This window comes from Corvus hawaiiensis, chromosome 3 (genome assembly GCF_020740725.1).
Source record: "Corvus hawaiiensis isolate bCorHaw1 chromosome 3, bCorHaw1.pri.cur, whole genome shotgun sequence".
Taxonomy (NCBI): Eukaryota; Metazoa; Chordata; class Aves; order Passeriformes; family Corvidae; genus Corvus; species Corvus hawaiiensis.
In genome coordinates this window covers 102,680,758-102,694,843 of record NC_063215.1, presented here as the reverse complement: position 1 = coordinate 102,694,843, position 14,086 = coordinate 102,680,758, and the positions used below count along the sequence as shown (strand labels likewise).

General features: G+C 38.6%; 1 protein-coding gene across 1 annotated transcript in view; it reads left to right on the top strand.

The window, feature by feature from the left end:
- PPP1R21 (protein phosphatase 1 regulatory subunit 21) overlaps positions 1-11,088 on the top strand; it is a 31,744-nt gene extending 20,656 nt beyond the window's left edge. Inside the window, exons 16-22 of the mRNA XM_048297919.1 lie at positions 625-717; positions 1,864-2,097; positions 3,475-3,510; positions 4,704-4,820; positions 5,730-5,828; positions 7,887-8,015; positions 9,822-11,088. Coding sequence (XP_048153876.1) covers positions 625-717; positions 1,864-2,097; positions 3,475-3,510; positions 4,704-4,820; positions 5,730-5,828; positions 7,887-8,015; positions 9,822-9,851 — 738 coding nt within the window. The 3' untranslated portion in view covers positions 9,852-11,088. The remainder of the gene's footprint in view (positions 1-624; positions 718-1,863; positions 2,098-3,474; positions 3,511-4,703; positions 4,821-5,729; positions 5,829-7,886; positions 8,016-9,821) is intronic.
- Positions 11,089-14,086: the final 2,998 nt, after the last annotated feature.

Below are 14,086 nucleotides of genomic sequence, written 5' to 3'. Positions count from 1 at the left end.
AATAATGCTACTGAGAACTTTAGAGACCATAGTTGCCCTCAGAACTAAGGGTATGTGCCAATTCTGCCATTACCCATTTCCACTAATTATTTCTGTGCCAAGACTCCAAGGAGAAGGGTGGCTGCTTATTTAAATTTCCTCCCGTATTCACGAGGAATATGGAGTGAATGCTATTATATTCTTACACTTGCATTCACTGGAAGACAGTGGAGAGCAGTAGGGGGAAAAAAGACAGCTGAAAAGGAGGTACCCTGGAGAAAATGTGCTGAACCAAAAAACTGAATGCTGCCAGGTTTCTCTCTTGTCCCCATTAAAATTGACAATTAAGTGATGGTGTGCTTAGCAGTTGTTACTAAATCACTGTCTGTAAAGAGGACCTTAAGATGCCTTTGATCATTAATTAACACTTGGAGTTTTCTGAGCACTTTTTAATCAATTGTACCTTTTGGAGCAGTATTTCCTGTGAGCTCAAACCATTTTTTCCTACTGCCTGGTAAGCTACTTGCAACATGGTTTTTTTTCCTTTTACTAAAGTAAGGAAAGTAGTAAGAAAATAAAGGTAGAATGCTTGTTCTCATCTAGTGTGTAATATGTTTTGAGAGGGTTTTTTTGATTCTTCTGCAGCCTTGTGCAGATTCAGTGCCTTATGAAGAGGCTTTAGCCAATCGCAGAGTTCTCCTGAGTTCTACAGAAAGCAGAGAAGGTCTTGCACAGCAGGTATTCTGGTGTACATTGTACTAACATATATGGTAGTGTATTTTGTAAAGCTAAAGTTGTATCAAAGTCTCCACATATCTATGTTTGTGGTCATTTGTAGGTATATATGAATATGCTGAACCTTAAAATTGGACTGTAGATGTCTTGTAGAGTTTTGAAAGTAAAACGTACCCATATCAGGCTGAGTTGTCTGCAGAATGTATATGCAGATAGATATAGGAGGCAGGATTATGCCATTGGTATCTTCATTTGGAAATACAAGAAGACAGGTAATCTTTAATAATTCAATTAAATGCAAAATAAAGACAGGAATAAGGACTACTGAAGGCATTAATTTTTAATGTTGTGTACTGTTTTAAGTCCTCTTTTGGACTATGCAGGAATTACTAGCACTGGTTAAGAGCAGTGATTTTTCTTTTCAGTTAGAGTAATAGATTACAGTTTGTCTTCCACTATGCCTATATTTTTTTTTTTTCTGGAAGGTGAAGCAGGGTGGGCAACATGGTATTTAAAAGGCCTACACAGTTTGTCCATTGCTTCGTATGGATGAGAATAGCTAGCTAATACTGACACTTCTTTATTGTATACTCAGCCTGTGCTTGACTCATTGTTATTGAACTGTTACAGAAGCAAATACTTGGGTGATTTTTTTTTTTGCAGTGGCCAATATTCTAAGTGTATTAGTAGAAGTGAACTGAATTTCAGCAGAAATGTGCAGTGATTGGATGTGTTCTGTTCCGTAGTTGTTTTCTTACCTGGACAAAGTGGGTGGCTCTGTCTGTGTGAGGTGGGACAGCTGGGAAGGGTGAGTTTGCCTTTCTAGTATAGGAAAAGGTAGTGATAGTGCCAGGTACACATCTTTCAAGTTCTTATGAAATTCTTCCCTGCTTTGATTTTTTTAGGATAGGATGTTGCCAGTTTTATGAGCTATACCTTTGTAATGTGTGTTTCAAACCAGTTAAATCACATGGCCATTTTTGATAAAGAACCACAGCTAAGCACACAGCTCAAAACAGTTTACCTGCTGCACTTTGTTAGCTCACATATGTAATGGTTTAAAATAATACTGTCCTCAAACATTTCCTGTGTGTGGCTTTTTTTCTCCCTGGGTTCAATAACCTGGACTGTAAACTTTCTCTCCTAAAGGTCCAGCAGAGTTTGGAGAAAATTGCAAAACTTGAACAAGAAAAGGAACACTGGATGTTGGAGGCCCAGCTAGCTAAAATAAAGCTAGAGAAAGAAAACCAAAAACTGAAGAACTCTCTTAGTGGACATTTAACTGACACTATCCAGGAGCATTCTGTTTTGCCAAATGTAGCAGAACAAAAGAAGGAAACCACAGAAAAGAGTCTGAGGGAACCTATTAAGAGCACTAGTCTGGTAAGTGACTTTTCCCTTCAATAGAGAAAATTCCACTTTCTTTAGTAGCAGTGCTGTTTGATCAGTGGAACACTAAAAATGAAAGCCTTTTGACTGTGTTGAAAAGCATTCACTCTTGGGGTCCTTGTATTTGCAAAGCTGCTTGCAAATGCTTTCTGCAGAGTTTGGCACTTCTTGGCTTTTGAGACTTTGTTTGCTGTCTTTAGTATTGTGGTGATATTTTTGTAGTTCTGTACTTCTGTAACTGAGGGGGGAAATAATAGGTGCTTAACCTCCAGATTTGTCAGTAGTTAGGAAACCTTGCAAGTGGTGTATATTTGGGGTTGGGCCTGTGTTTCCAATACTTTTGTTCATCTCTAGGTACGTTAAAGCAAATGGAAGTAGGTAGGTAGTGTTTGTAAATGGGTTTGAAGACTTACTAGGGTCAGTTTGGGTTCACCAATTGCTTTTGAATGTAGCATGCATTCTTTCCCTGCTCTTCTGTGTTGGTAAATGGCTTTTTCCTGTTTACTGCACATATTTAAAATGAGTTGGCCTTTCCCCTGAATTCCACTTCTGAAGTGGCATAGTGGTATTAACAGAAATGTCATCTGTAAGAAATAATAAATCTACTCAACTCAGCATTCAATAGAATCCTCTCTTTTTTTTTTTTTTTTTTGTCCTTCCCACTTTCCTGCTCCAGGATAAAAATAACCACTGGATTGTTTTGAAATACCCAGTTTTGAAGTAAACTGTCATCTTAAGGTTTTGATCCTCTATTTGAATCCTTAGGAGTTTGAGGATAATGCTACTCACAGGTCAACATATTATATTAATATTTCCCATAAACATAAATCTATAGTCCTATTGAGATCAAGGGGAAAAATCCCCCCTTTGATTCTCTATGAAGATATTCTTTTCATGAAACCAGCTATTGGCATACACTACTCCTGTAGAGTTTTGTCAGTGCTTACTAGTCAGAGTGGAAAGGATGGCGTTTGGAAGGTATTCAAGAAATCCAGGTTGACTTTCCATCCTCTTAAACATGACAAGTAATGTTTCAGTATGCTAACATGGCTCTGAATTAGTTTCATATGATCAAGCAGTTGCATAACCATACAAGCCCAGCTGCATCTTGTTGCTTTTATTGCCTTTTCCCTGTGTACATCATAAGACAGGAGATAAATTTTTGAGAGTTGGTGTCGGGTTTAATTCTGTTCAAGGCATTCATATAACCACTCTTGTTTATGTTACAGGTGGAAGTACTTAAATTTGTTTCAGTTTGAACGGTTGCAAGATTGTTTAAATTTAAAGTCCTTCTATGACTGGAACCAAAATGCAGCTATGGTATCTATTTTTTTGCAGTTCTCATTAAGTGTATTTTCTTCCTTGTTCTAGATTGGAATGTTGACTGTAACTACTGATAATGAAAAGGTAATCTGTTTTAAACATTATTAAAGTCCATCTGTTAAATACTTCAGTTCTGATTCTGTTAAACTTATTCCAGAGGTCTAATTACCAAGAATACTCCAGTATAATGCCATGAGTTGACCGTGTAGTCTGTATATACTATATGGTCAAATTTCTGAAATCCATGTGTTTCTTAATTTTCTTCATCTGTCAGTGAACTGTTATTTTACCCATTTAAGCATTTTGGAGCAGTGTGAGCTGGAGTCAGGGTCTGTTCTCTGTAATTTGAGGAAAGCACTGCTCTGTCTGTGCCTCAGTAGCCCAAACTGCAGTCCAAGCCTGAATTTTTAACCCTTGAGTAAGAGCTCAAGCTGAATAAAAGACCCTGGCTGCAGTGCTTGGGGTACAAAGGAGAGGTCACACCAAAACAAACCTTGAATGAGCTGTTAGTCTAGATGTTAACTCTTTATTTAGCCCTGCTGTAATGTAACACTTGCCCCAGCAGGAACTTCTGAGAGTGAGATCAGTGCTTTCCCTTTTCTGATATCACAGTGAACTGATGTGTAGTTCAGTTTACTCTTCCTTTTCTTCTCAAAGTGTGATTTAAAAAGGGGTAGGGAGCTAGATAGTAACTGATACAAGTTCTTAAAGGCTTCTGCATAGTGCTGAACTTGAAGGTGATGACAAATCATGTGGAAGCTGCCTCCAGAGGGTTAGTCTGTAAACTACTGAGTTTTGTTGGGCTTTTTTATTTTTTATTTTCTTTTTTAATTTCAAATGTCTAGAGGAACTTCTGAAACATGCAACATTAGTAATAGTTACGACTTTTGTAAGCTTCTGAAATAGAGTTATGTGAAGGAATTCTTCCTTGTTGGGAAGAGACAGTAAGTTTTCCTGTAAGTGAAAGCTGTTGACTTCTGCAGTGGATTTTCATCTTCATCAGACACTTGATATGTCAAAGCGAGGTAAATTCTTACCTCTGCAGTCAGTTCTTTGTCCTGTAAGGAAATGCGACATTTAGAGTCACCATCAGAGTGACAGATTGCAGTGTGACCTGCTGTAATTTGTCTCTTGTGTTTGGGGAATTTAATGCTTTTTGATAAGAGTGGGCAGGCCTCAGAAGGAAAGAAGAAAAATCTGTATAGAGGCAATGTTGTGATTCAGGTATTTAGTCTACTAAACATAAATGTTGTCTGCTTAAATCTTTGCTTTGCCAGGCTCCAGATGTTGAGTCTCGTGAAGACCTGATAAAAACTCACTACATGGCAAGGATAGCAGAGCTGACCTCTCACCTGCAGCTTGCTGACAGCAAATCAGTGCACTTCCATGCTGAGGTGAGCATGAAAGCAATGACTGTAAATCTCTTTTTGAACTTTCCACAGGCAAGTGCTGTGAAAGTGAGTTCCAATATATGGAGCATAATGTTTTATAAAAATCTGTTTCTAGAATATTTTTTGACTGTGGTCTAGTGTGCATAAAAACTGATACTGTTAGAGAACTTTTTATGTTTAATAAATCTTTTGGTAGCCTTTTCTTGGCTGTATTAAGAAGTATAATGTGTATCATGTATAGGTTTGTTCATATAAGCTGAACCAGCTGGCTTTAGTTACCAAGGAAGCTTTGATTTAATTTTAAAGTGATGCTGATGTCATTCAAAAATATTTGAGTGTATTATGAAGTGATGGAAACAGCTCTCCAGAGAAAATGGGTTCTTAGGCATAAGTTCTACTACAAGAATGAACAAGATGATTCATTGTATCTATGGTTTCCTTTTCATTTCAAGTCATGAGGGAACTTTCTTGAAAGTAGTGGCTGTTTTGATTTGTATAATAAACGATGTGGAATACACCAAAGCTCCAGGTTAACAGAGCAAATCCTCTTAAATATTTTTTTAACGGAAGATGGCACAGTTTGGAGGAACCATCTTTTCTGTGATATTTGAGCCTTGTATGGTGTGAGTTGTTTGTGTTGCTTTTTATTTATGAAAAATTTTGTGGCATTTACGTGAAAAATATGATATCTAGAGGATTGGCAATATAGTAGCTCTGTAGAATGAAACATTTAATGTCAACTATTGCATTACCTTTGCATTTAAAAGTGTGCACAAGCTCTGACTAAGTTTCTTGAAGTCAAAATATCACAGAAAGATGGAAAAGTCCAAAGCAACCACTTAAGGATGCCACAAGGCAATACTCTGGAACTGACTCTCCTTCTCTCTACCCTCCCTATCCTGTTCTTGGTAGTGTCGAGCACTTGCCAAAAGATTGTCTCTGGCAGAGAAATCCAAGGAATCGCTCACGGAAGAGTTGAAGCTTGCCAGTCAAAACATCACCAGGTTACAGGCAAGTAAATTGTTCTGTAATGTAATAGATGCATTTTGTAATTGTGTGTAAGGGGAAGTGGGAGCAGAAAAATTACAACCATCTAGCCTGGCCATGCCATTACTAGTTCCTGAGTCATGGCATATAAAAACTCTAATGGTATGTAGAGAAGAGCCTTAAATAATACTCTTTGAATCCCAGGTATAAAGTTGAAGTGGAACATGCTTCCAAGGAAAAGATTATAGTGGCCAGACGTGTGTTTTAGCACATTTGATGTCAAGGATTTTCATGAAAATGGGGGAGGGTTAAAGGTCAAAAGTTGTGGTTGTGTGACTGATTTCAGATGATACAAGGAATTCTTAATCCTTTCTTGCATCTGAGTCTGAAAGTTTTAAAAAAGGCCAGATTGATTTTGGTTTTTTAAATATAGATACCTTAATATTAAGCAAAGATAATTTTGGGGTAATCTTTAAGAAGCTCTTGTTAACAATAATTGACTCTTACGCCATCTTGTGAGAGTTCTGTCCCTTTGTCCATCTCCTCCACACAGCTGAGAAAGGAGCCAATAGTAAAATAAAGTCTATAGTAATATTGTTAATATATGAACTTGTACAGTTCATAAATACCTTCATGTTTTCTTTACACTTAGTTCATTTTATTATTGTTCACCTCTCTGTGATGGTGAGTACCAAAATTGCTCCATACAGGCAGTGAATATAATGTTGCAAGCTTTGAACAGTTGTGTCCATGAACAGTCCTTTTTAAACCCTTTTTTGATCCGTTCCTTTAAGAAATTCCACAATTGATATTGAACTCGGCAGGAGATGTTAATTTCCAGCTGCATATTAAAACTTCCTAGGAAAAGATAGCAGGCACATCATTTCTATGTTTAGTAGTCTGCATAATAGTGAATAATAGTCTTGTTTAGGTTGGAAGGGTCCTCTGAAGGTAATTTGTCCCCATCCTTTGGTCAGAGAAGAGAGTTCAGATCAAGCTGTGGAATTGGATACTTCCTGTACAGCCATGCTGGCCTTCTGCCACAGTCACTCCACGTCTTAGGCACTGGATCGTTCCTCGTTCTGTCCTTGGTCATTCAGCTTTCCTGGGCCCCTGGAACTCCCAGGGCAGTTTTTCCTGGGATATTTCCAAGCAGACCTTGAAAGAAGCCAGAATCTACTCTTCTTGAGTTTAAGGTTGCTGTAATTCTACTATTCATCTTGCTTCCCTCAGGATCCTGAATTCCACTAACTCATGGTAGCTGCAGCCAAGGCTGCCATTGGTTTTCACACCCCTGACCAGCTTTTCCTTATTTGTGAGTAACAGGGTCCAGCAGAGAGCATCTCTTGGTCCCACTAATCACTAGTATTAAGAAGTTCTTTGCCGCTCTCAAGACAACTCCTGAGTTGCTTGTGTTCCACCTTGCTGCCCTTGCAGGAGATACCAGAGTAGTTAAAATCCCTAATGAGGATCAGAGTCTGTGGATGGAAGATTTTTTATCTGCTTGCAGCAGATGCCTGTCATATCACTCGGTTGTTCCCCTGCTTAGGAGATCTTAGTTGTTTTCAAGCCACTCCTTCACTTAAAGCGTTGATTTCATCCCTTCTGTCCTTCCTAAAGTATATGTGTCCCTTCAGTGCTGGGTTCTAGTCATGCACACTGTCCCCCCATGCCTCTGTAATCCCAGAGGGATCATAGCTCTGTAACTGCATGTGGAGTGGTGATTCCTTCAGCTTTGGATGCCGTGTGTGTTCTTGTACAGGCCATGCTTTAACCCTATCAACGTTACCTGTTTTCTGGCTGGAAACAATGTTGGAAAACTTAGCTGTTACTCTTTTATGTAAGCCATAAAAAGTGGGGGAAAAATCTAAAGGAAACAGCACAAAAATAAAGAGAACAAACCATGCATGAGACTTCAGGTAAAAGAGAAGTAGCTGTTGACCTTCTTTCATGAAGCACTGGTGAATTGCACACACTCAGCATCAAAAGTGGAGCTTACTAAGAGGAGGTGGAAGCGTGCTGCTTTGCCAGGTATCACTAATACTGAGCCAAGGGCCTCTGGTTATTTTATTTTTCCCTTAGGATGAATTGATGACGACAAAGAGGAGCTATGAGGATCAGTTAAGCATGATGAGTGACCATCTGTGCAGTATGAATGAGACCTTAACCAAGCAAAGGGAAGAGATCGATACGCTGAAGATGGCCAGTAGGGTGAGTCGGCAGTGCTGGCACGGGGCGCTGGCTGCAGCTGGGAGGTGTGAGGGTTACATTTGGTGTTCCTGCAGTCCTGCCCTTGGACAAACCAGCTCACAAGCTGTAATTCTTTCTCTGAGCCAGTTGGAAAGGAAGCTCCAAGCTTGCTCCTTCAAGTTTCAGTGAATAAAAAATTCTTGCAAAATATACATGTGGGAAAGAGCAAGCTCTTCATGTCACTGCTTCACATTAGGTTCTCAAAGTGATGGCAGATCAGCACCTTTTTATTGTTCACATGTGGTGAAAATGGAGCTATTTGTAAATCCAGCTGGTGATGCTGAGTGGTTATGGATTAAATTCTGGGTAGAAGTGTCCCTTCTGCACTCCTTTTGGTTGCAGCAGACTCTGTCCTTGGCAGCTGGTCTCTTCCTCTGTTTTAGTTCCATATTCTAGCTTGTCTGTCCCTCATGTATGAATGAAAAAGTTGCCAGTTATATTATTCTGTGAGCTTGAAATGCCCACTTGAATTCTTTTCCAAGCAAGGAATCTACCCACTTGTCAGAAACAGATTTTTAACTTACCTAATGATGAAAAATACAGAAGTCTGCTGTTTTCAGTAGTGATTAAACCATGGTATATCCTATTCTGATGGTTCTAGGGAGGAACAGATGTTGTGAAGGCCTTTGCCCTTCACTTGTCTGACTGTGAAACAAATAAATGAGCATTATTCTCCTTAATTGCAGAATGCATGGAAGCAGGTGTCACTGAAGGATTAAAAAAATAAAAATAATAAAATAAATTCCATGTTCTGATTAAAGGTCTCGTGATGGTGATTTTTATCTTTTAGAGCAAACTCTTCCCCCTGCTTTTCTTCAGATTTCTGAGTGATTTAACTTGGCATTGTATTCTTTAAATTATTTTGTGGTGTATAAACCCTTGTGTTTCCAGAAGGAAGCTGTTGGCTGCATACTGACCATAGCACTACATGTTTTTATAAAATGTTTTCTGGAATTTTTCACTTGCCGTACTTCTAAGACTTTAATTGGTACTCTGTGGGTAAGGACCTCAGAATCTCATAACAGAAGCCACCCAGGTTTTAAAGTATTACCAAATGTAGGTGGTGATTAATTGGAAATCAAAATGATGCAGTTAAAGCCCTTATCACTTGGAGGGAGTTGTTGGTTAGATTCAAAACAAATGTTATCTTCAGGAAATAGGAAGACTGAGAATTGCCAGCAAGTAACTATTGCACAAAACTTTGTTTTAAGCTCCACATTTCCTTTGTGGAATTACTGCAGGTCAAATGTGAGTTAGTTAGCTGTGGAACAAACTCTGTTCTGAGCTAGGAATAATCTGTACAACCTGAATTAAAATAAAATTTATTTTGGAAAAAAAAACCCAGTAGGGTGGGGGATTGATTTTTTTCTTTTATTTGAGGCAATTATTCTGTAAGGAGATATTTGAAATAGCACCTGAAGGTGAATAATGATTTGACTTGCCCTTACAATATTAGTGGTATTTATACAGTTGAGTGTCTTGGGATGTACCTCAAATCTCTTTCACAGTTTTCAGTTGTAGTAAGGAGCTGTTGTGCTAATTTGAAATATCTGGTACTTGCCTCTGTTGTGCTTACAGAAGTAGAGGCATTTTCAGAGCAAACAGTTACAATTTGCCAATATTAAATGCCTGTGGACTGTTTCTTTTCAGTCTGACTGTTCTTTGTTTGCTGTAGGCATAAATTACCAGACATCAGGTTTTGTATGTTACCTGTCTAGATTTCCTTACCTGAATTTCAGTGTTCTGTTTGCTTGTTTCTTGTTGCAGGGAAATTCTAAAAAGAACAAGAATCGATAGTTTACAGCTGAGTCCTTGGAAGCTGCTGCTGCACAGGATGCAGACAGTGACCATTCATTATCCAGTTCCTGTTTGTTCCAGGAAGCAGAGGCTGGTATTGGGTCTAGTAAAAACTGAATTGGTGCTGTAAATGGCTTTAAAATATTTAGAACTTGTAACAGATAAAACAGAACTTAATGTTGGCTCTAAACCAGGAAATACACACTCTGGATCATTTATATAGTAATTACCTTCAGTTTTTACTGTGCACTTTTTAAAACCAGGTTTTGATTTCATGTAATGACTTCAGATTTTGTATATTTTCAAATATGTTTCTGCATTAACAAATTTGGTGCAGTAGGTGTCTATCTTTGAGTTATACATTTAATTGTCAGCACATGTACATTCCATTACTTGTTAATAACAGTTCAGAAACAAGTCTGGAGACTTTTTTTGACCATGCAAGCTGTGCAGTTACTGTAAATGTATTATTCCTGTTCTCAGCCCTCTAGAATGAATTGAAATTGTGGCTTGAAATGATTTTTCAAATTCACCAAGTAAATGGGATCATTAGACTACAACAGTGGAAAACTTTTCCTGTTTGTATTTGGTACTTTGGATTCCAAGGTAAAGAGCACAAATAGCTGAATTGGGATACTTCTATGAAATTGCTGTATGCCATTTCTTTAACTTTTTGTTTACATGTGTATGTATATATATATTGTTTGAAATAGCTGTTTAAGGCTAGAGGAAACTGTGACTGTCATTTGCCCCAAAAGAGTGAAGCAATGTGTGTAGAATAGATCAGCTTACTGTGCTCTCTTACAGTAAAGAAGAATATGAAATATGTAGAAGATTTAAACACTGAATTTGCAAAAGGTCTTCATGGAATTGAGTTGTGATGGATTCACTGGGGGGTTTGCACATGGCTTTTACTGTGTTTTCAGAAGTGTGTGAACTTTAGGCCTCTCCTAAGATTTTTTTGCAGCATTGATTTGTTGTTGGGGGGTGGGATTTGTTGGTTTTGGGTTGGGTTTTTGTTTGGTTGGTTTTTTGGTTGTATTTTTTTTGGTTTGGTTTGGTTTGTTTTGGTTTTTTTTTTTTATGAGATGCTGTGCTGCTCCACACTTTCCACACCAACCTTGTGTTCCATAATTTCCATTATGGCACTTATTTGTCCCATAAGGGTTTACTCTGATATCAGATGTGTTGATATGTATTATCAGTATGTAATAATAAAATCAACTACATGAAACCAGTTGGACTTTTTCCTTACTTCTGGCTATGCCCAGGCTGCAGAGTGTGACATTGTGGTGTGGTGTTCCAGCTGTTGCTGGTGGAGTAGTTACACCAGTCTAGGTAATCTCAGTGCTTCTCTTTGTTCTGATAGTTCTTCCTTTCAGAAATGCAAAATAGAAGTGGTTGTGAAAGGGAGAGGAGATGGGAGCCTGCAGGGTTTCTTACTGATGTTGAATTAAGAACTCTGTGCTGGTGCTAATGAGGATTGGGAAGTGTTGGCTTCCTCTCCAACCATTTTATGGAAGCAGGTACGGCTTCAACTGTTTCATTGAGGGCTGGAAGCTAATTGCTTTCATCCAGTTCTTTTGAAGCTGCCTTTTCTGAGGACTTTCATCTTGCAGTGAAGGTACTAATCTAGTTATTCTGTGAATGAAATTACTGAACTGATACTACTTTTACTGATACTACTTTTCATAGGTCGCTGCATTCAGAGAAAGGCTTTGCTTAGGCCATTTTTTACATGGCTGAATAAAAATACAGTGTGTTTAGAATTTGTGTTAAAAAATCAAATGCATGTTCAGAGTATACCCCAATATCCAAGCTGGAATTCAAAGAGAATGTATAGGCATATAGGTACAATTCCAATGTACATCAATTTATCAGCATTTTTTCTTTGCACTATTACTTGGGGGTGTATTTGGGTGTCCCCCTCCCCAGTCAGCAATAATCAAGCTCTGGAAGAGACAATTCTGGTCACTTAAACTGCCTTCAGTTTTTCAAGGAAATGTTTTGAGTAAGTTCTAGACAACTGTAAACTATCAATATCCCAAATTAAAATCTGGCAGAAAAGGTTTAAATCAGTGTTTTGGATACTGCTGTAGCAGGTGTTGTAAGGAGGCACAGGATATTACATTTAACCCTGTGGCATTAGAAACTGCATCAAGTGGAAATGCCCTAGTAATTTGTGCTTATTATCTGCTAACCAGGTGATGCTGAATCTTTCTGAATATCTCAAATGCTGTTACATGTGTAAATGGCTACTGCTATTAAAACCTGAAGACTTGTTTCAACATCGCAGCCAAGAATTCATCTTTGAGGCAAAGTTTTCCAGAAAAATGATTTTGAACTGCTTTGTATGCAATGATATGTGCAGAGTATTGTGGAATGTACAAAATCTGGGCAAGGAAATTTTACTAAAACTGGAATTAGTCTTCAAAGATGTGCAGTGTGAGTGTTTGACTTCCTAGCTGGTTAATTGGGGAAACCAGTGAGAGAGTGTTGTAAAGTGTTAAAACCTTTAGCACAATACAGTGTAAAACCAGGGTTAAAGAAAATCCCCAATGTCAGTTACCTTTTTTAATGACAACTCACTAAAACACACAAGCTTTTAAAGCATTTTTAGAGTGCTGAATTAATTTCTCCATAGTGTTGGCCACCTCATGAATAATCTCTCACCCTCAGGCTTAAGTGGCTAATTCAGAAAACAGCACTCTTTTAATGGTTTTAATTGGATTTTCAAAAAATCTTTCTGAGCTTTGTTTTAAAGCTATACTAACGTGTTCAAGGCTTTCAAAATGTTCAGCTATCCTAGATTTCTGAAAGCACATCCCCAGTAACTACTCTGTGTTCAAAATAAATACTTGCTGTAATCAGGCATTAATTTAACTTCAAGATTGCCCTCTTAAGAACCACTGCTTCATCAGTTTGAAACTGCCCAAGAAGCACCAAAGACACTGTCTATTTTAGAAGGCTTTAAGCTCCTGGAGGTCAGAGGTTTCCCTGCCTGAAAGCTTAACTTCTAAAACAGGAATCTTAGGCTGACACCATAAGCTGTGCAAGGGTGCATCCCACTGCTGTTTGAACAATGCTTATTTTCAATTGCTACATCTGTGATTTAAACAGCAATCAGCTCAAGTGTTGATTTAAAGCTGGTGGTGTTTGTCACATCTCCTATTAATCCCTTCAGTTTCATTCTGAACCAGCTCGGTGTTTCATGGCATGATGGTGCCACAATCTTCTCAATGGATGTGAAATGTCCAGGCTGCAACAGTTTGTTTTCCTACCTTTGGCTGTTTATGTGGTTATTTTTCCTTTTTCCCAAGCCAGCTTCATTTCTAATTTGTACTTGCAATCCTGCTGCTCCACCTGCCTTACCTTCCCTCCCTGGCAGATGAAGTTTTGGTGTGAAGATTTTCGGCCCAGCATCTTTCCTGGATGCTGACTTCACTGTTTAACAGTGCTTCCTACAGCTCCAAGAAATGGATATGCTCCGACATGCAAGGCACCAATTGCAAACAGGAAAGGAAATAAACTTTCTATCCACAAAGTGCCTATCAGGAGACGGGAGGAGTTATTTACTGGCTTGGTTGAGCAGTGTGAACGCTGTGGGGTTTTTTTAATGGTGTAAACCCAATAATGTATTAAACTTTGGAGAACCATCTGGCCCTGTAAATTGAGCAAACCTGTTGTTTAATACAGTCTGTATGTAAGGTAATTTGAGAGCACTATCTTAGCAACAGCAGGGTCATAATAAAAACAAAGCTTAGTACAGTAAAAAATTGTAATTGCTGCCAGAGGTCTGATTACTTCCTCCCACAAAGGCTGGATGCTGCTCTAAGAATGCTTGTTTTGTCTTATTCTGCATTTCCCGCCTCTGCCACTACCTGCAGTCTTGCTCGGCTGTGAATTAAAACCATGTTTGTTTAGAAGAGGCCATTTTTGCCCAAATTCCTGCATATTTCTTTTAATCACAGAGTTAAAAATTCTCTTTTAACTGCAATTGTGCCTGCAGCACTGCCAGCTTGGTTATAGGGGGGGATAGAGAAGAGCTTTGGGGGACCTTTGTAATCCCAGGCCTGACTGGGGCTATGAACTGCAGCACATGGAAACTTGCCCGGGGCAGCTCTCATTGTCTGCCTCTGCTGTGTGTGTAGGCAGCTTTAGACATGTCAATGCTCATTCAGAATCACCCAGCTCCTTACAGGGGCAAATACTTGCATTGCTGCAGTGCTGAACTG